General features: G+C 38.1%; 1 protein-coding gene across 1 annotated transcript; it reads right to left on the minus strand.

Annotated features, from left to right (window-relative positions):
* On the minus strand, window positions 1-22,987 carry b3gat2 (beta-1,3-glucuronyltransferase 2 (glucuronosyltransferase S)). The gene is made up of 4 exons (XM_077236935.1): window positions 21,966-22,987; window positions 10,768-10,912; window positions 3,950-4,098; window positions 1-783 (listed from the first exon to the last, which is right to left on the minus strand). Exons 1-4 carry the CDS (start codon window positions 22,521-22,523, stop codon window positions 697-699), a joined length of 939 nt encoding a protein of 312 aa, XP_077093050.1. The 5' UTR covers window positions 22,524-22,987; the 3' UTR covers window positions 1-696.
* Window positions 22,988-23,314: the final 327 nt, after the last annotated feature.

Genomic DNA, 23,314 nt, shown 5'->3' on the forward strand with positions numbered 1-23,314 from the left:
CCATGTCATCCAGGTTTATTTCTATAATGTGTTTACATTTTCTGGTGCCTAGTACAGAGACAAAATATTGTTATTTCCGTGCATTAAACAGTGAATAGCCATGAACTATTGTGTGATCATTTTGTCTAAAGACGCATTTATTGTAAATTTTTTTTGCTTTTTTTTTTTTTTTGCTTTTAAAGAAGGTCGTTTGGAATAAAGACAGTTGTAATCCAAGAGTTCTGTCCCTGGTGTCTCACGCTTTAGACTGTATTTGCAAGGAGTTTTTTTTATCAACTATTCCTTTTATTTTCATGGGCAGTTTATTTTCAGCACCACCCAAACTCTCTGTACATTATTCAAGCAGCCGGTCCTTGTCCTCTGCATTCACAGACGTTGATCTGATTCTCAGAGCGTTCAGAGTCCGAGGAAAAGGGAAAGTGGTTTGTTGACTACCGCACTGGGAATAAGATCAGGTTTTTGCCATTTGAAAACCCCTTATCCATGGTTTCTCCTCCACCACGTTACAGGTAATCCAGTGTGACGCCACAGTGAGAAGCTCCAGCAGATAGATACAGTGTCAGTTGAGAATCCAGAAACCCGAGATAGCTTGGCATTTCTTTTCTGCCAGAGCAGGTATCCTAAAGTTCAAAGGCGGAAAAGTGCCAGCGATGGCGAGCCTCCATCCAGTGTCATGACAGTCCTAGTGCAGTGTCACTAGACCTCTATAAAAACCGAATCCTGCTGCCGCTTTGTTTCATTTCCCAGGTTGACCTTCTCTGTCCGGGTATGCCAGACCAGGACCTGAAAGAAACCAGTTGGAATCAGTTATTTCAGAATTTACTAATCAAACGCGTGTTGAAACAAAGATTGCATATATATTAAAGACATTTTACTCGTATTAGGAACGGGAGAAAGTGCAATGCGCAATATGGTGGGCCTAAGAAACAACATTAATGTGAGTTCATGTCAGATTTCATTACTGATTTGAAATATGTCATTTAAATGTGAGTGTCTAGCATATTTCCCCATTCCCCACACAGTGTATGTGATCTCTCAGCGTGTTTTAAACTATTGGTGCCTGAAGGGTGTTGGAACAGGATCTCTCGGATTAGTTAAATGTCTTGATTTTATCAGTTTGATGCGGTGCAGGGAATGAGTGTTGTTGAATGTCCGCACCCAGGTGTGACTCGTCAGTTCCAGAACACATGGCACTGCAAATTGGCTTCTTTTCCATAACAAGGCTAATTTAGCAAAGGCACAAGATATGGGTTGCTGCTCCAAAGTGCACAATATTTTAAGTAAGCATGCTGTAGTAGTTGGCCCGATATCAAGTTGCATCCCTCTGGTAGATTCTGTAAAAGTGATCCTTATGTTGGTGTCTGACGCTCTACTTTGCCATCTACTAATCCCGATGATCCCTTAATAAATATTGTCCGGGCAAAGTATAGTTGTAGGACAGAGCTTTATATATATATATAGATAAAAGTTTTTAGTTTAAATTTGGAACTTTCTGGAGTGGATCCTAATTGGTTTTGTGGGTGGTTAAACTTCATTAGTTCTGTTTGTGTGCAGCTGTCGAAGACATTTGCAGCCCACAGAGATGTCTAATTTTTATAAGAGTAATGTAATGCATGAAGAATTAAACTTGTGCGCTTCTGCTTTCATATGTAATAAATCCTTAAATTTTTAATGTTGATAATTTAATAGCTATAACTCGGTTCGCAAAGGTTGAAAGCAGTGATATAACAGCAGTGCGGAGGTGTGAAGCCAGCAGTCCCCATGGGCTCTAGAAAATCTAAAACAACACAGTGAACCAAAACTGCTTCAACACACACACCTGCAGTTTTAAAATAAGCCTGAAGGACTTGATTAGCTGGATCAGGAGTGTTTAGTTAGGGTTGAAGCTAAACTCTGCAGGGCTGTAGCCCTCCAGGAACTGAGTTTAACCCCCCCCCCCCCCTCCCCCCCTGCTTCAGGGGCTCCGTACACTCCTGTTCAAAAGTTATTTTGTTCAGATTTGTTTATTTAAAAATCTATTTATTCAGCACTTTTGATGCATCATGTGGCACTGAAGACTGGAATAACGACTGCTGAAAAAAACAGCTTTGCCATCACAGGAATAAATAACATTTTAAATTATAAAATATTTTATACATTATAAATAAATAAACATTTTAATTTTTAATAATTTTACACAATATTGCTGTTTTACTGTATTTTTGATCAAATGAATAAAGCCTTCGTAAGAAGAGGCTTCATTCAAAAAATCCTACAGACCCCAAACTTTAGAACAGATTTGCAAGAACAAACAATAAAACAGTTAATTTTATACTATTCTATAAAATTACAATTTGCAATGTTAAAAATGTGTTTGTATATGGAAAAAAATTAACATTAACAAAGGTTAATGAATGCTCTGAATGCATAGTTCATTGTTAGTTCATGTTATCTATTGCATGACATTAACAATGTATAGAACCTTAGTCTTTACTAATAACTACTATACACCAAAGTGATTGGCTATAATTGTACAAAAGGGATAGAATCTTGCACAACATCGGAACTTACTGTTGCACAATTAAAGAATTCTAGCTCATTTGTTCAGCCGATGAAGGTGTATTATTCTTAAGTCCATTGTGGGAACGGTCTTGTATGAAACCATTTTCTTAAACAATACTTTTGTTGAAGAAGTGTTTCTTTTGAATCTGCCCACAACATAATCTCTCAAATGATTATTCTCTCTCAAGGCTTCAGGTAGCCTACTCATCCGAGTCTATGCACGGACTTCTGTAAATAAGCCTGTGAATCTCTCACACACTCTTTACCTCTATATAGCATGATGCCGTCTCAACAGTTTCCCTTATCCCTCTGTCCCTTTCCTCCTCGTCACATCAGTTCAGTCCGATTACTCACATAAGATGACCCCACCCCCAATCCTTCCCAGCCTCCCTGCCTGTAATTTTGAAGTGCATGCTGGGAGTTAGCCGTATTGCCCTGCCCGCGGCTTCACAGTCACAGTCATCCGTCGGGGACCCACAAGAACACTTCTACAAATGTGACCTTTCCAAAAGACATCGCTGGCAGTGCTCCACTTGGAAAGACGCCCGCTCACGCCCATCACGAGAAACCCATAGCTGTTGGCGCACGCACTTTCATTTGTTTACTTCCATAATTCCATTCTCATATAATTGGAATACAGCCACAAATTTAAGTATATTAAACTCCCACTTTGTCCAAGTAGCACCTCGGACTTCTTTGTAACTGTCAGTGGCCTTTCTGTCCCGTTTACGTGCACGATATCTACACACTCACACCCGCCACAGCATTGTACCACAGGAATAAACCTGCGTTCTCCGGAGTGTTTACAATGCAGACATTATGCTACGCCTGGAAAAATGATGCATTACTGATTGGCTGATGTTGGAAATGTGTCCTGCTCTTGCTGGTGTTGGTGATTAGTGGAATTGTCAGCCCTGCTAATAGTCACTATTAATAACCCAGGCCGGCTACCATTAGGGTAATTGGGTGATAATGATGATGGCAGTAGCAGTGACGAGCGGTACAGGGAGGAAGAGAGCATTTTGACATGTAAGGTGAGTCAACTAAAGACGTTTGAGCTTGGGATTTCAGCTCCTGAGATAATGGGCCACGAACTAATGAAGGAGCTTTTAGAACCATACTCAACTACATAGGAATGTTTTTTTTTTCTTTTTTCTTTTCTTTTTTTTTCTTCAAGCGCTACTTGACATAGCTATTCACTATTGTCACTGGTAGAAGAATAGACCGGCGTACAAAGTTATGTTTTCAAAGTAATACAGAAGGTAGGGATGAGTCATATTGTCCAAAATAATTTAAGAGATACCTGGAGCTAAAAAAGGAAAGGAACATCGAAAACTGTAACTGTAACTTTTTTTAGTATGCATGATAATCAAAGGTGAAGGATGCAAATGCAAGTTGTTCTACTGACTTGGGTACAGTTCTGGGCCTTTGGCTCTAAGTCCTCCACCTTGGTGATCTGTTTGAGGAAATCTGATTCTTGCATCCCTGGTTTGGCTCCTCTCCTCTTGAACAGGGCACGTGGGTTTGACAGGATCACCTGCAGGTTCACTGCAAAGCCTGCCATAAACAAAGTAAAAATTGCAAGCAAATTATGAATCAAACCTTTAAATTAAAATGTATATTATTTTTTGTATCCTCTCTGCTGCTTTTGACATAACAGCTTGTGATAGTCATTACTGAGAAAGGTTTAGAACTCCTGTGTCGTCTTGTGGTGTGGTGTGGTGTGGTCAGCATGGTCATGATGTCATTTCCTTGTGCCTTCAGAGTGATTAGTCACATACGGCTTGGGTGCAACTGCCATTGAGATGAATAGGAATACTATCGGATAACTTTCTCCAGGTATTATATACCTCGTTTGCAAGTGAGAAAGTCTAGGTTTGATGCTCATTGAAGCTCATCAAAAAGCTTAGTGGAAAAGGCCTGAAATTGTTCATTTCAAATTTATGTCAAATAAATTGTCCAAATAATCTCGCTATATATTCAAACACACTCTCTCATTCACTGTGTATAAACTATATACACAAATGCACAGCTCTTCAGCTCTCTCTCGACCTTATGCATTTCTCATGGGAGCAGGTTGAACATGAAGCATTGTCGCATGTGGGTCAGGATAAGTTTTTCACCCGCTTGTTTCCATTTCTCTCTATGACACCGTCTCAGCCCCAAAACAGGAGAAGGAATTTTCAAATTTTACTGTAGGGAATATCACCCTCTGTTGTGGGCTTTTTATCCTGCATGGACACAGGCTGTTTTCTAGGACGCCTGCATTCCAGCTAAAACCACCTGGGTTTCCCTCAAATCCGCAGAGGCAGGCTCACGACAGCATTGCAATGCTCATCTAAGCCTTGGCTAGCTGTGTCCTTGTGTAGTTACAAGGTTTCTCTCCCTCAGATCGACATGCATAATGTCAAGGTTTATTAATAGTTGAAGGCCAGCCAACTCCTTTCTTTTGATCTTTCTTTTCTTTTCTTTTTTTTTTAATGACTACATTGCCTTTTGATGTCCCTATACAAGTATTGGGGGAATGATGTAAGAACCTACGCTCAGAGATCTAGGGACGCGGCTTTGATAGAGCTGAAGAGCCGGACACGTTTCTGCTGTTGCACCAACAGCACTTCGGGGTCCATCTACATGTGATGCATAAACCGAAAGCCCATCCTAAACATTCACAACCTGATTTTTGAACCAACTCCAAGACCTAATGACCAGCCATTTATAAGGTCTTTAATTAGGGTGGCCTTCAAATCTGCAGTGTTGAAAAGCTGAAAAGTGATTGATGTTTAAAACTTATTTTGCCTTACAGAACTGCCAAGTAATTTAATTTCCAGGGAAATGTGATGCATAAATCATGAAATCATTAGTACTTAAATATGGAAATCATATTCAGAAACAGTCTAAAATTAATAAGGGACAATAAGTAAATACTAATAGAGCAATCTGTAAAATGCACATTGGAAAGAGCACCTTTTAGATGAGTTTTATGTTGTTACTAACAACTCTGTTATTTACATAACATTATCATATTTTTCAAAAGGATCAAATTCTGTAAAGGTACAACATGAACTCACTGATGTAATTCAATCATGTTTAGGGTCTGTGAGATTGTTATTTTTTGGGGGAAAAAATATTCAGAAATGACATTAAAGTGCTCAAAAGTGATAAAAGAATGTAAAATGTTACAAAAGAGTTGTATTTCAAATAAATTCTATTCTTTTGAACTTTCCATTAAAAATATTTTGGTGGAAACCATGACTTTTCAGGATTATGATAATAATAATAAATGTTTTTTGAGTACAAAATCAGAATATTAGAATTTCTGAAAGATCATGTGACACTAAAGTCTGGAGTAATGATGCTGAAAATTCAGCTTTGCCATCACCGAAATGAATTACATTTTAAAATATAATCAAATATAAAATGGTTATTTTAAATTGTGGTAATATACATCACATTTTTGATCAAATAAATGCAGCCTTGGTGAGCATAAGAGACTTCTTTCAAAAACATTTTTTAAAAAAATATCTCACTGACCCCAAAATAATGAATGGTTGTGTATTGTAGATGCGTCAACTGAAGCTAATGGTGTAATTCTTAAATATTAGTAGTGTGTAAATTGTATTGTGTCCACCACAATTAAGCTGTCTTAATCAGTTTATGATATTTATTACAATTATTCTAAAACATTTATAAAATAAAATTCTGCAAATTATACCCGTGACAGAGATTGTGTAAAGGCTGTGGTTTAATCACTGTGTACACTACAGATGCAGCTTTTTGTCATGCATAATCATTTCAGCCCTTCTCCGCCTAATGTGCAAAATGTGCTATTGTGTGTTAAAAAGGTTTCCATGTTAAGACAAGCACTTGAGCTCCTCTTTAGGTGAGAGCAGTGCTTGAAAGCAATGAGAGAGGCGGTTCAGGACCTTTTCTCTGCTATTGTGTTTGCTCTCAGAAGAAGCTGTACAGCAGGAATACTAAATAACCTTATTGTTCTCAGCTTTTGTTCAGGAAGGAGCGTGTAGTAGAGCCGGCAGATTTATAAACCTTTAACAGCTCATTTTCAACATGCGTTTAGTCTATGCCAGCGATGTGAGGAAGCTTATGCATTGTGTGAAGTGTTTGTTAAGGGAGATGTGCTCACGGTCAGGTAGGGCCTGACAATGAATACATTACCTCTGATGACAACGATGATGATATTATGGGTGAGTGAACATGGAGAAAAATATGAGCTTTGGAAGAAGAGCAATAGTGGTAGTAACAGAGATCACATGAGAAAGAGATGATACCATCTCTTGTTATTAGAGTTTCATGAACAGCATAATATCCAGCGGCAGCGCTGGAGTTTGGGGAATTAGGGATTGCTTCAACTATACGCACTGCTATCTCTGACGTTGTATTCATTCCTTCGAGCGCCATATGAGCCCTGCCTCTCTCCATTAGGATGTTTCCAACCTGTCAGCATCTTCTCACCTCACCCTCTTTAATGCACTGCCTGAAAGCTCACGTTTGCTAAAAATGCAGAGAAATTGCTGAAGTTAGCCACAGTAAATGGGCTTTTTGCCAACTATAGGGAGCGAATGGTTTCTTCGTCTGCCTAAAAATATAGGATATGTGTTATATTTGCCTGTCAGTAATGCTTTGTAATAGTGTGTAATTTTATTTGTTTTACTGTTGCAATATGTTCTTTAGCATACCATTTGAAAGCTGATTTCCCCACAAAGTGTAAACACGGATGCTTTTAACATTGTTCTGTTTGGGTATCCTGACCAGCTTGACATCACAACTTCCAATTTACATGTTGTCACTTAGCAGACGTTTTTTTCCAAAGCTATTTACACATAAAGAACATCATGAGCAGTTTATCAGAAGAGCCAACAATATTTGCAGTACACTATGCCAAGTGCCTTTGTTTATGGTTGTTTTAGTTAAGTGCTTGTGGAAAAAGTGTATCTTCAGCTCTTTCTTGAAGGTTCTGATGGTCTCAGCAGACGGGGCGGATGTTGGTGTTCATAATCATGTTTATTTATTATTATTGCTGTAAACATTTTCTGTTAATTAATTTTTATTTTTTTTGGCAACCCCTTAATCTAATACTATGAACTTTGAGCCTAATTTCTCTGCAAGTACAGTTCAGTATTTTTTTTGTATTATCTACAGTATATACTATTATATTATTTGAAATATGTATACATACTTTATCTTACTAATTTTATCTCTGTCAGTTGCCAAGACAACAGTTCTAATTTTCATGTATTATTTTTTTCATGAAAATATTTTTTTTAGGACTGTGCAATGATTAATCGCATCCAAAATAAAAGTTTGTGTTTACATAATATATGTGTGTACTGCTTATAATTATTTTGTATATATAAATACACACACATGCATATATTTATATTTAAGAAATATTTGCATGTGTATACTGTATATATATATTTATATATAATCTATATTATATATAAATATTTTATTTATAAATAACATTTTTCTTAAATGTATACATGCATGTGTGTGTATTTATATATATACAAAATAATTATACACAGTAAAACACATATATTATGTAAACACAAACTTTTATTTTATATGTGATTAATCGTTGCACAGCCCTATTTTTAGACCTTGAATTATTAGATTAGAGTAGATTAGATTAGATTGCCAATTGGTTATTGGTCAATTATATAACAGTTAAGCAATACATTTGATTGTTCTATTTAACTGTTTACCTACATTTTACCCATTAAAATTAGGAAGCTATGTCGCTTTGAGGTCCTGAAGCCTTCTGTTTAACGCGGGTCTCATGATCACAAACTCGCCAGCTTCGGTCACTAAACAGGGGTAATTGGCTATATACTTGAGATGGTCACATTCACACTTACACAATCAAAGATAATTTGGTATAGCCCCCATGGTTAAGCATACACTTTAATTTAAAATAACGTTTACTTCAGGTATGGCCACTTCTACAGATATAAGTCGACCAATATTACTTCTCTCATGATAGCTTTGGATTGGCCATGCTGTTGTTTCCCAGGTACACTTATCTAAATTAACATTAAATTAAAACAGAGATAAGACACACCCAAATTTAGGTTGGTCAAGGTGCATTTTTGCTGTCCTAAACGGAAATTCATTTCTTGTCTTTGCGAACCAAGTACACTTGAATTAGTGCCAAATATTAGTTTCTGTTTAATCTACTTGGGAAAACAATATCAGTCAGTCAGAATAAAATCAAATGTAACAATTTATTATGTCAGGTAAATATATAATGCCAATTTCATAATCAGTTCAAAGATAATAAATAAAAAACATCAAATGCCCTGGAATAAAGAGAAAAGATGCAAACTTGACATTAAAAAATACATGATCCTGAGTGTCTTGCCCGCACTCCGCATCACAGGCTAATTTGAGCTACAAATCGTTGCATTTCTTTGGAAACGTCTTGCACGTGGAAACATTTGCTAACAATGGAATTTGATTTCTGAGTTTACACCTTTTGGGCAGGATGCCATTTGCATGGAAGACACACCTCCTCTGTGTGCAAGTTATCTCTAAACTCTTAAGAACTTGTTTACCTTATGGTTTACTTCTTTGGGAATGAGACATTTGTACCAGTCGCACTGAGACATTTCAAATGTTACCAAACATGTATAATACTGTATGATAATTATTCACATTAAACCATATAGATTTTTGGGAGAATTTTGGTGATCTCAGCATGAAAGAGAGAAGGAATGGGGGAAGAGGGAAAGAGATATTAATTAGGATGATTCTGAGGTGAGACTTGCGTCTCAAATGGTGATGCTAACTTCACAAGAGAGTTTAATGTTAATTTCCTTTGTTTTCTCAAAGAGTTGCCCTCTCTTCCAGTTTTTCCAGTCTTATATAGGAGAAAAGCCTCTTCAGAAAACTCTCTGGTGTTTCACGGCTTTTTTCCTCAGCTTAGAACATTCTTTTTGCATGGTCTCTCTATATAGAAGTCGTTTTGCTGCCTGCTTTGGGGCAATTTTATATGCCTGTTTGAAACGACTTCACTGAGGGGCAGTCTGGATAGTATCAACACGACCAAACTGCAAAGAAGTCCCATCTGTTTATCTGAGCAGGCAAGCTGCTCCTCATACAGCTGATGTTATGATCAGCAGCAGCACATGGTATTACGTGAACAGAATATCCTTTAGAACTCATAGAAGATAGACAGAGATATGGAAGTTCAATATCTTAATAACATTAAATAAAATTGAGAGACCTTGTGGTGAAACTTGAAGACATAATGCTCTAGGTAATGTGGTTCTGCTTCTCCAATACTTTTAAGACATTTACAATAATGGTTCTGAACTTTAAAAATGACTTTTATCAAGTCGGTTGATGGATGGTTAATTGGTCACAGTAGCTCACCTTGCAATGCCACGAGTCACGGGTTTCATAACCGACATACTGATAAAAATGTATACTCTGAATGCTCTGTAAATCACTTTGGATAAAAGCATCTGTCTAATGAATAAATGTAACTTAAATGGAAGCTTTCAGATGTGCAGGATGGAAAACCGAAATCTGGTAATTGTTTACGTGATTTGCACAAATTAGTTCTGAAATTCAAAACCAGCTGGATGACAGAATGTGCCAGTCACCAGAAACCTGTTAATTAACCAGAGGAATCTATTGTCAAAAATCTGTCTCTGTCACAAGAGCCAGATAATGTTAAGGGCCTATAAATATTTGAAATCCAGAAATTGATGCAATAGAGGCATTTCTGAGAACTGGTCAAATGGTTTAAAAAAAAAAATTTAAAATGGCTGCTTATTCTATAATACTGAACCATCTATAAAAGTGAGAGGAGAATATTTTAATTGTTTTCAGTTGCACATTCTAGAATAACCATTCTAGAATGTTCTGCCATTATTAAAGGGAAATACAAAATGCAGTAAAACAGAAATCAATTTTCTGTTTTTTTGTTCTGTTACACAGCAGAAACAGTTTCATCTTGAATGCTTACTCCTGCATTTATGATTCAGCCTTGTGAATACGCTGCTTCTGCACGTGGTGTAAAACAGGCATAATGGTCTTTTCAAATATATGTGACATTTTTTTCCTGGTTTGATAACACTGTTGCAGTTATCATTCAGTTTTGTCGTAATAATAATCAGTAAAAAATCGCTAGCGGTGTTTTGATAACTTACTATGGGGGGAAAATTACTCCTGTGTAGGTCGATCTTAGTGACGTCTTACCAGCCATGTCAATTGCAAACGGCCTGTCAGCTTTCCAGCCTGTGTACCAGCCGACCACTTTCCCTTTTTTCACCAGGGGACGCTCGTACCTCCGGCCTCCAACGAGTCCCACTGGCCACACTGACACTCTCCGGGTTGACCGCATCTGTAGAAGGGAAACATGATAATATTGCAAACACACTTTTTAATTAAAAGCTTTTTAATTAAAAGGAAATAAATAATTAAATGATTTGAAGGGGTCCTATTATGCTTTTTCAACTTCAGTTAGTTTGTAATGTTACTGTTAGAGCATAAACAAGATCAGGTTACAAAGCTTAAAGTCCACTCCAAAGGGAGATATTTTATTTAACAGAATCCACTTTTCAAGAACTACAACAAACAACTCCTTTGTAATACAACGGGATTTTTTTCGGATCTTGTGAAGTCATAATGTTACTCATTTAAATAATCCCTGCCCAAGGAATACGAGAAAAATGGGTCAAGGACTGGTTGAGCTCCATTAGAGAAGACAATGTTGTCGCTATGTCAAAAAATATTTTCAACACTGTTCCTGAACATTAAAACCCCAACGATTATCTGTGTGCTACACAATTTATGGACAACAGCTTCCAGAACCACAATGCAGGCTATACGCACAAAAGCTTCTCCTGAAATGATGGAGCGGTTCCCACTTTGTCGGGACAATCTGTTGTTTGTGGATCACAACTTGTAACGTTATCGTTCGGGAATGTAGTTGTTCTACATGCACAGAGGAGAATGCCATACTCTAGATTTTTGTGAAACGCCGCCACTGCTTCTAAGTATGTCTTATTATTTCTAGTTGTGTTTTCTATTACCAGTTCCAATTTTTATGTTTTAAGTTTTATGTTGTTGCTATGTTGTAAACAAAGGGCAAAAATGTTTGACTCCACTAGCCTGCTATCCAACGTTAAGTGTTAGTGTTTACTGTATAGTGTTTGTAAGCTCTCGCTTTTGTAAGACTGTTCACCACCCCTTAGGAAAATTACCTTGGCTTTGTGATCGATCACTGTTTGTATTACCATAATATTCCGACAAGTATCATGATTAAATAGTGTATAACTTGATATCTAAAATCACAAAATTACAAAATGTACAATTACTATTACAAAAAAAACCCATACCACTCTGAAATGTCCATTGAAATCTGTGCTTGCAAAATCTGTGCATGAAATCGGTTCTGCACAATACTCTTGTTTGTTAACATTCTTAAGTCTGAATCAAGCTTGAATTGGTTCGAAATTCAACACACTGGGCAAGCTAACCAATCATAGCACATTTCGAATTTCGGAAGGAGAGGCTTCATCGAAATAAATGGCGCGTTCGGGCCTGACTGGTGAAAGAGGGGCTGTAATAATGAAAGAAATGTGCAAAATTAATGTTTTTTTGAACAATCAAGCATAAAAGCATATTGTAGTGCACCCCAAAAACAAAATCAAGACTTCGTAAAAGAGCATAGTTGTACCCTTTTAAGAAAATACATAAAAAAGAAGTTCTAGGTCTAATTGTAATTTGGGAAGTAATCAATTTAAACTTTTCAAATAATATTTTATTTTAAAAAAATGCACGCATTAACTATTTGCATGTCTAATATGTTACTGCCGGTCGTTAAACATTTCCAGGGTTCTCAAGTCTCACGCATTGGCCGTGAGACACACGCAATTCAGCCAGTTCACGCACGCTCACACGCCACACCGTGTATTTCTCACGCTGAAAAGGCAATGCCAACCAAGTTGTCATGCAAGCTTTATATATAACGTTGTATACGAGGCGCAGGCACACAAAGTGAAGTTCCTGACGCCAGCACGTATCTCGGGCAGATTGCGTTCGTTACTAGGCAAAATACAGTCATGGTCAGAATTAATGGCACCCCTGGTAAATATGATCAAAACTGGCTGTAAAAAATAAATCTGCATTGTTTATCCTTTTGATCTTTCATTCAAAAAATTTGCAAAATTCTAACCTTTCATTGAGGTAAAAGAATTGAAAGTGGGGGGGGGGGGGGGGGGGATTATTAAATAACGTTATTAAATAAATGTTTTTTTCCAAAACACGTTGGCTACAATTATTGGCACCCCTATAATTTTTTTACAAGTAAGATATGTCTGAAGTATATTCCCATTAATACTTACATTTTTTAGCACACCAGGGTGACTAGGAACATGCCATTGTCCAGCCATGACTTCTTGTTTCACAGGAGTTTAAATATGAGGGGAAACAAATGCCAAATCCCCTTAATCATTCATCACAATGAGTAAAACCAAAGAATATAGTTCGGATGTGCATTAAAAGATTGTTGACCATTACAAAATAGAACGTGGCTGTAAGAAAATAGCTAAAGAATTGAAAATCCCCATTTTGACCATCAGGGCAATAATTAAGAAGTTCCAATCAACTAAAGATGTTATGAATCTCCCAGGAAGAGGACGTGTGTCTATATTGCCTTAATGCACAGTGAGGAGGAGAGTTTGAGTGGCCAACAACTCTTCAAGGATCACAGATGGAGAATTGCAGAGATTAGTTGAGTCTCGGGGGTCAGAAAGCCAAAAAACATCACCTCATGTTTTTTGGTAGGGTTTCAAGGAAAAATCTTCCTCGCTCATCCAAAAACAAAAAGCAAATTCAGTTGTCAGACACGACTGGAACTTCAAACGGCACAGGCTTCTGTGGTCAGATGAAACTAAAAAAAGAGCTTTTTGGCAGCGAACACGCTAGATGGGTTTGGTGCACACAAGGATAAAGAGTACCCCATGTGTACAATTTAATATACCGCTGGATCTTTAATGTTGTGGACATATTTTTCTGCTGGAGGTCCTGGACTTCTTGTTCAGATACATGGCATTTTGGATTCTATCAAATATCAACAGATAAAAAATCAAAACCTGATGCCTTCTGCTAGAAATCTTATAATGGGCCGTGGTTGGATCTTCCATCAAGACAACGATCCAAAACAAACATCAAACCCACACAAAAATTTGTTACGGAGCACAAAATTAAGCTTCTGCCAGACCGTCCCAGTCCCTGACCTGATGAGTGGAGTGAACTAAAGAGAAGAAGCACCAACATGGATCTGGGAATCTGAAGGATCTGGAGAGATTCAGTATGAAGGAATGATCTCTGATCTCTGGTCAGGTGTTCTCTAAACTCATCAGGCATTACAGGAGAAGACCCAGAGCAGTTTATCTTGTCTAAAGGAGATTGCAAAAAGTATTTAATAAAAGAGTGCCAATATTTGTGGCCAACGTGTTTTGGAGAAAAACATTTATTTCATAATGTGATTTCCCCCCCACTTTCAATTCATTTACTTCAATGAAAGGTTAGATTTTTGCAAATTTTTTGAATGAAAGATCAAAAGGATAAACGATGCAGATTTATTTTTTACAGCCAGTTTTGATCATATTTACCAGGGGTGCCATTAATTCGGACCATGACTGTAGATGCGCGAACAAACGGAAGTTGACGGAACATTCTCGGCCACTGTACGTTCGTTACTAGGTAACCAACAACATCGCGCAAACACACGTCGTGATGAAGAATGTAAGTTGGAAGGCTTGAACATTCAATATATAGCCCATCGTTTACAATATTATTGATGCATTTAAAAACTCTACAACTACTTTGCAACCAGGCCAGAAGCTTTGGCTCAGCTTGGCTAGCTTACGTTATCTGAAACTATGGGAAATGTTAGTGGGTATGGGAAGGAATGAAGATGTATTTCTTCATTTTATTTTTATTAATGTATTATACTGTATTAATAGTCTTTCTAGTTACATTAAGGCTACATGTATTAAAGCAGAGTGCTCTGGGTAATATTTTATATCCTGTCAAAACATACATTAAAGGTATTGTAGGTAGAAATCCCCAAAAATACTTTTTCCAAATTTGTTTAAACTGTCTTTATATATCAATGCATAATTAAAATGTAAGTACTCTGGAAAAGAAATTATAAAAATCGAGTTTCCGTAGTTCTCTCAGGACTGTAATAAACACAGCTCATTATTCCATTCGGGACGAAAGAAATGATTGGCTGAGGCGACTGTCACTCTCCCTCGCTACCATGGATACCACCTCTGCTGATACATGAGCAATGCGCGCACCCGTTTGAAGCGGCACAGAAGCTAGTAATAACAATTATGGCAGAGAAAGAACAGTCAAAATTCTCAGTAACGTTACCTGCATATAGAGGCAGCGAAGTCAAACAAGTTAAAAAAAGGAAGAAAGTATTTGAAAAGGCTATGAACAAAAAGTCTTTGAATAAATAAAGAAATCATACAAGAGTCAATATCGGCGTGGCTTTCCAGCGGTGGCGACAACTGAGTGATCTCAAGGGGCTGAAAAGTGACTCCATGATGGCTTTATTTCTGCTGGAAAGGTAATCTTGCTGTTTCCATTTTGATGGCATTTATTTTTTCATGAAGCATGTATCACTAGCACACGTAGCTACATAATATAGCTACCTAACGCTACGTAGCATAACAAACGGTACTGGCTTAGCTATGACAGTTAACTTTGGTATAACGTTACTGTTAGTGAGCCAGGGTTGAGACGATAAATAAGCAATAGGCCTATCTGCAGTTGAAAGCTGTTTTGTTTAATTTCGCCAAATCTAACTTTAGGTTAAAAAGTTTAAGGGATCTATTTTTATACCTAGCTTTACCCTCTGCCTAAACTTTGTTCCTATTTTCAACGTGAACTCTACCTGCTCCGTTTTTGCACGTTTGGTTTGTTGTTATATGCTGTACATATGTTTACCTATGTCTTTATGTTGTATCTTTATGTGCTATAAAATATATGTTGTGTGTGTGTCTTATATTATCTTGGGTCTGCTATGCAGTTGTGAGAAGGTGTTTGAGTGTATGTTACTCAGTTTATCTGTAAACAATCTTAAGTTATGAATCTTATAAATTCACCTACATCATAGTGTAACTGATAGTAACGGCAAACGTGTATCAATGAAGGTATTTATAGCTTTGCCTTATATTGAGTTTGATTCCGTTACGAGCTAGTAAAATATTTTAAACTTTACCAGTACCGATATGCGAGCTTGATAGTGAGTACTAACAGCCATGTTAATTGTTTATATTCATACTGATAAAGTTAGTTATTTTATTACTTGTGATTCTGACATTATGTCACTACATCTGGTAAAGCTGGTAAATAGTCCACTCATTTTATGAAAAAAGGTTGAACAAATTGCAACAGATGCAAACTCAACTGATTTTGTATCCTCAATATGTCCTGAGTAAGGAAAAAAAAAGCCCCGAAGAATCCCATTAGGGGAAAGTTTCGAAAAAGACCCAAATATAGCCTATTCATTCGCCTATTCATTCTCTTTCTCACGTGAATAGGGTAAAAATTGTAACCTTTAAATATCACCATGAGTTGATTACTTACATCAAGACAAACAAAAAATGTATTACAAGTTTTTTGAAATTGTTTGTTAACATGGACAAACGGTGCATAATTTAATCATATATGTGCTAATTTGCATAAATACCACAATTTGTTCAAGGTTGACCCCCATTTTGGCTTAAAATGACTCGACTAAAACGCGTCCGACTCTTCCAGCTGAGCGAACGGCCGGGATCGCGCGTTCATTTGTATTGGGGGCGTGGCTTTGGAAGGAGCCGAGAAGAGAGGGGGTGGGAGTTAATGGGATAATGAGCTGTGTTTATTGCAGTCCTGAGAGGACTACAGACACTCGATTTTTATCATTTCTTTTCCAGAGTACTTACATTTTAATTATGCATTGATATATAAAGACAGTTTAAACAACTTTGGACAAAAAGTATTTTTGTGGATTTCTACCTACAATACCTTTAATCATTGCATTTGTAATTTTCAAAGATGTCAGGGAAAAAGCAAAAAGATTTGTTTTTCCAAACTGTTTGGAGCAATTTGTTATATTTTTGTAATTTTTGTATGTTTTGTAATTTTGAAATATAGCATTAAAGAGTATATTTGATGTGATGAATTGCTCTGTCATTTATCAGATTTACCAATTGTTATAATTTCAATTTGTGCTGGTTAATTATGAACAATGGGTAAAATTGGGGGGTGGGGATGGATGGGGGCGGGGCGCCATTAGGGCTCCTCCCCTAATCCAATGTGATCTCACTCCAAGCTTTTGATACAACTTGAGAACCCTGCATTTCTGTCAAAAAATGTCTTGTCAAATAATAAATGTTTAGCTACTTACATCCTACAAGGCACCCTTCCTAAAGCGTTACAGTGAAATTCGCACTCATCTTCAGTGACTAGTAAAGCCCGCCTTCAGCCTAAAATGTTTACTTTTAAAATGTACAATTTTCCATGGGGTGTCTATGGCTCAATGTCTATGGTGGTTACAGCCCTGCTTTATAACCATACGAGTACTTAGACAATTATTATTTTTAAAGGAGCAAGTAAAGTACTGCCACGAACAGCATGGCTTATTATAAAATCCTGGCTCATTTTCAGCATAAATAAGTCCGTCCACCTGCAGTTTGCTGGAGACAGCACACACTGCTCTTCAGTTTCATAAACACGATCACATCTGATTGAACCACCCGGCAACACTAAAACTGTCATTTCCAACAAGATACCATCTTCCTTGTGAAATTTTAAACATCTTACAGTTGAAAGAATCTCCTTTTTTCTTCATTCCTTCATATATAATAATAAAAAAAATACTATTTGCCACTGGGGGAATGAGCGTTGCTGCAATTTCTCAAACAAATGGTCAGAGTAGTCTTTGAATATTTAATGGTTGTGCTATTTATGTGAGTGCTGTACGCAGTCGGGTGACACGTCTTTGGCTGGCGGCCCTAAGCAATGGACAAGCTTTGTAGCCCAAACTGCTGCCCCTTTAGCTGTGTTTCTAATGCCTGTCTTCCTCCCTCTTTTCAAAGGCTTCGTCTCCATAATGGTTGCTCTTGAAGTGTAAGACAACTCAAAGGCAAAATCAAAGCAAATAGCAATAGCAAAGAGGATGTCATCTCCAGGTGCCAAGCATCCTTTCACGTTGAAGATGACAACAAGGGCAACAGGCACAGCCATCAAATGCAATGTCACATACACTGTTCTTTGAGTTGAGCTCTCAAGCTACTGGCGGCTATATGGAAAGACATCTGTATTTGGCAGTTTTTGTGACCCATGTGTTTTCCTGAAGGGACAGGGAATAAGAAATTCTTGCCTATTCTATGTAAAAGTGCATTTTGTATTCATTTTTGTTTTACTACACTGACTTTAAACTCCAAACAAGTGAAAAACTAGCCTGGTCCCACCAGATTATCACAGTAGATTTCATTTCATTTGTACAGAGATTCTGGCACCGCTCTATTGACAAGCGTTAACGTCCTTGTAGGCGGGTACTCTATTGAAGTCTAAAACTATTGGATCTGCCCAGAGTCACTCTGGATCTGCCATAACCAATCCCTAACGTTTGGTTGTGACGTATGCTTAGCGTTCGCCTTAGCCAACTCATTCACCACTAACGGAGCGAGCTGGAAAATCAAACTTTTCCCGAACCCCGTCGGGAGGTTCTTACTCCGGCTTTAACTTCTTGATATTTGGCAGCGTTGGCACAACGGACCGAATGGCTTCGCACGCATCTTTCTCCACTGCCATTACTGAACTACAAGACTAGCACTGAAGGAAAATGAAAATTGAGCGGAAGTACGTAGGAGGGCGGAGCCAGGCTAGTGAAAAACTGCCAGTGCAGTAAAAAGAAGTGTTGCTTTTTGGTCAAATGCACCTAGTTTTGACATATCTAATTTGTAAACTTAAAGGGTACCTAAACCCCGTGGTCAAAGCCTGACTCCACCCACTGGCAATATTTGAAAAATGCTGGAAAAGTGGGCAGAGCCCAGCGGAGCAGGGGGGCGTGCACCTGAGACGCATCTCTTATGGAACCTGCCTACGTCACCAACCACCCTTACGTCACGAACCACCCCAAACATCCAATGGGAAAATTCAACTGCAGTAGCCACCGTTCAACCTGAAGAGGGCAGCACTCAGACTTTTACACCATATATTGTAGAATTAAAACACTTTATACACAAATGTCAAAAAAGTTACTCGAATCAATGAACAGCATTTATGAAGCTCCATTCTTACAGATCATTAACTAAAAAAAGTTGGTTTAGGGTTTAGTTACACTTTAAAAAAAAAAGAACACACTGCACACACATTGAAATCTCATTGGATTTAAAATGATAGTCCACGCAAAAATTGAAATTCTATCATCATTTACACACTCTAATGTTGTTCCAAACCTGTATGACTTTCTTTTTTCTGTGGAACATTAAATGGATAGTTCATTCAAAAATGAAAATTCTGTCATCATTTACTCACCCTCAAATTGTTTCAAACCTGTATGAGTTTATTTGTTCTGTTGAACACAAAATAAGATATTTTTAAAGAATATGGTTAACCAAACAGTTGCTGGTCCCCTCTGACGTCCATAGTAGGGAAAAAAAATACTATCGAAATCAATGGGGACCAGAAACCAAAATTTTTCAAAATATAGCCTATTTTTTGTGTTCAACAGAACACAGAAACTCATACAGGGTTAAAACAATATTAGGGTGCGTAAATGATGACAGAATTTACATTTTTGGGTAAACTATCCCTTTAAAATAAGGTATTTTTAAGAATGTTTGTAACCAAACAGTTTTGGTTCCCATTGACTTCCTCAAAAAATATAATGGAGGTCAATGGTATTAAAAACAGTTTGGTTACATTCTTCTACACACATTCTTTGAAATATATTCTTTTGTGTGCACAGAAGAAAGACAGTCATAGAGGTTCGAAACAACATGAGGGTGAGTAAATGATGACATCATTTTCATTGTTGGGTGGACTATCCTTCTAAGTACCAGTCTTCATGTATATTAACTATGAATGAGGAGAGACTGGTTGTGGATATCATGACCCTCACATTTCAAAAGGAAAAGCATGCAGTCTGGTCTGGTTAAGCATTAGATTACACATAAAAATAAGCTATTTGATCTTATTTTTAATGCTCTTCAGTTCCAGCTCGTTGTGAGTGTGAGAGCCACACAAACAGAGAGAACTGTTTTGATTGGCTGGTTCGTGATCGATTATATCACGCTACATTTTTTGTTTTGGACAAATTACTTTTCATCTTATCGCATTATTATTCTAACCAAAAATAATAATAATGTAATAATGAAAAAAAAATGAATTTGCATGTTTGATAAAGCTATTTTAACACAAAATGATCTTCCACACTCCACTCAAGCAGCTGAACACAATTTTTTCTACAAGCACTTGATCAGTGACCATCAGCGCACTGTACTATTGTCCCAACTAAACCTTTATTTTAAAAAACTCAATTGTTTCACTGTTTCTCAGTCACATCTCGGTACTAGCTTGTACTTTTAGCCAATTTTGAGACTTTGTATTGCAGCTCTTTTATATTTCTGTCGCCTTAGGATGAATCACTCGAGCTGTAGCATTTCTCATTGGGGGAAACAGAATGTGCTAAATGAATACATTTCCTTGGTGTCGTTAATATTTGTCATTATGAAGCACTAGCTGTTGAAAATGGCCAAATGACTCTCATTGTTGTGCTGTGTAATGTGTTTGTGTTGAGCAGAGCAGGGGTCATCCGCATACTGACACTGCGCTCTACCCCTTAGGGGCCGTTCCATGTGTTCATCCACATGTCCAGCTGTGTTCTGGAGAAATGGAGAGAGAGAGAGAAAGAGGCAGAGGGAGGGAGGGATGCACAAAGCAAGCATTGAAGAAATAAGGAGGGCAGCAAGGCCTGTGGCAGAGGAAAAGAGAACGGCAAAAAGAGGAGGAAAAAGCAGAGGTAAAAGACTGGTAGAATAATTGATGATAAATGAGACGATGAGCTATAAGTGCCGGGTTTGAACAACAGCCAAGAGAGAGAAGAATATTTTGTGTTACCGTAGATAGAACTGAGTGTAATGCGGTGGAGGAAACCTCTTCCCTCTTTGCCCTTTTTATATATCCCAGACAAATAAATGAAATGGATAATCATGAGACATCGATTAAAGGGTGTGTCTTTACACCCTGATATGAATTGTCTTTATTAAACTGACTTCATTAAAAACTTAGAGAATGTGCACATAAAAAAAAAAAGATTATTGTGTGTGAGAGATCTAGAAAAACTCAACCTGTGTAAGACAGAGCCTCAAATGAAGTGTATCTCCTCTCATCACGTCGCCATGTTATCTGCTTCGTTTATCGTCCACAGACAACCGGCTAAACAGACAAATCCTTATTTCTCAGCTTTCAGAACGCTTTGTCATTTCTCTGTGACTTCCACTCAAACTGGGTTAATGCACTCTGCTTGGCTTCACAGTATACTGGGTCGCCTTCATTTATGTGAGTCAACCACTGCACATTTAAAGACTCATAAGAAATAGATAACAATGGCATGATAAAACACACCGCATGAATCTCCATGCGGACAGATGCGAGATCTCCAGAGACATTATTTATTAACGGCCAACTTTTTAAATATAAGTCTATTTCTCTCTAAACTATTCATTTAAGTGCAATCCAACAACAACAGTGCAAAAACATCATCTTGTACAGTGACAATAAAGAGCTTAAATTGACTCGACCGTGGCACCAATTTGTTTTAACTGCAGCTTTAAGGTTAATTGCTGCTTTTAAAATTTTTAGGTTTAAACTTTATTTAATTTTTACAGTGCAAGTTCTCAAGGCAAATACTGTAGACCTCTGAGTTGTGCATACAGTATACCTGTAGCATCTAACGCCAGTGGTCTTATAGATGCTATCGTTCTCATTTGATGGGAGAAATAAGATGGGTATATATGAATTTGCTTCTTCATGAAAAAAAAACCCTAACTCATCCTGCACCATTTGAGTTATTGTACAGACATGACTCTTTACAATGGTTCCTCACATCAGGACGAGAATCTTACTCAGGGTGGTAGCAACTGCCTTGCAAACCCCTAGTTCCAGCCATATCTCGACACAGAATGTCATGTATGCATGGCTTTGACCAGTGTGGGCCAGCGGAGGTTTCTTTAGAGCCCCAGACATCTGTCTATGATGTGGCACGGTTTGCAATTTAACATTGTGACCGCTTATCTCATCAAATAGACTAGTTCTTATTTTCCAGATTTCATTTCAAGCCTCCTGCAGCTCTAAATTGACCAGAAAGAAGTCGCATTTACCTCTTCAAATAACTCAAGGCTGTAAGTGTTATCATCATCCGCGAAGAAAACGACTCCTTTCTCTTTGGACGCGCAATGTCCTCTGAGCCAGCCGAGCGCTAAGTTCCTTTGCTCGGTCGCTCGCGGCATCCCAGTCCGCTTGAATCTGCGCGGGGTGAACACGTTCAGGTGAGTGTATCGCAGCCCAGACCGGGCAAGAAACCGCGAAACCAGCTCCGTGTGGGAGTTCGAGTCCTCCACCACGACCCAATGGAACTGCGGAACCTGGCGGAACGTATTTGCCAAGCGGGTGAGCTCTGCTTTCTGCACCGCTCGGCTGTAAGTGGGAGTGATGGCATAAATGACCGGGGGAGATGTGGTGTTACTCCCGCTGGTGCTGCTGCTGCTGGTCCGAGTCGTCCTGACAACCTGCCGCTGCTGCACATTTCCCAGCCGAGACAAATAGAAGCTGGCCGTGTTCCGAACAGACAATCTCTTCGTATCGATGTCGATCACGATGATCACTATCAAGATCCACGGAAGAAGGATGAAAAAGCGAGAGTAGAAGATGGATTTCATTGTGCCAGAAGAACCAGCGCTGCTTAATGTATAGAATTAACAGTCCGCCACAAACAGAGCAGTTCATTCAGAGGCTATTATTGTATAATTGCAGAATGTTACTTTTACAACTTCCATTAAAGCATCTCTTCGCGTGTTTATTATTCGGTAGCCGCAGTCTACGAACGTTTAAACTTCCCATTTCCCTCAACTAAACGCGCTGTTGCGATATGCCATCCCGTCCTGCGCTCCGCTGGTCAATCCGTTCCCTGAGAAGATGCTCATGGGTCTTTAGTCGTTCAGCGCAGAGAACAGTGCCAAAAATAACAACAGGTCATTGTTTTGGTCACGTGCATAACTTGGAGTGCAATAAAGCCACGCAGGTGAAACGATTTCTTAAAATTGCACCAAATGATGGGACTGAGCTGTGATGGTCTGACAGACGCTGCTGCTGTAGCCTATAGTCCGCTGAAATGAGGAAGACTGAGACTTCAAACTGAGAATTCACCCTCCCCACCTGCGCACTAGAGAGAGCGGGAGAGAAATACTTGCATTGTAGTCTGTTTTTTTTTGTTTGTTTTTTTGCGCTGTGTCTCTTTCATATAGCCTATAGGCTAATAATCATAATTTGTCTGAGCTTCAAGTTTACGGTTTATTTCTAAACTAAATACGTAGCCTATAAAGAGGGCTGTTGTTAAAAGACACCACATAGCTAGGCTATAGCCAATATAACATGTTTTTCGCTCGAATTTATTGCATTCATTAGCCTAATTACTTTCTCCATCCTCATGTTATTTTAAGCATTTTAATAA

This window comes from Siphateles boraxobius, unplaced genomic scaffold (genome assembly GCF_051911475.1).
Source record: "Siphateles boraxobius isolate OS27281-9 unplaced genomic scaffold, OSU_SipBor_1 20, whole genome shotgun sequence".
NCBI lineage: Eukaryota > Metazoa > Chordata > Actinopteri > Cypriniformes > Leuciscidae > Siphateles > Siphateles boraxobius.

Coding starts and splice junctions, on each gene's coding strand:
- b3gat2 (XM_077236935.1), bottom strand. CDS start 22,523: ATGAAATCCATCTTCTACTCTCGCTTTTTCATCCTTCTTCCGTGGATC. Junction 4,099..10,767: donor GTTTGCAATTGACATGGCTG/GTAAGACGTCAC, acceptor TGTTTATGGCAG/GCTTTGCAGTGAACCTGCAG. Junction 784..3,949: donor AGGCCCAGAACTGTACCCAA/GTCAGTAGAACA, acceptor GGTTTCTTTCAG/GTCCTGGTCTGGCATACCCG.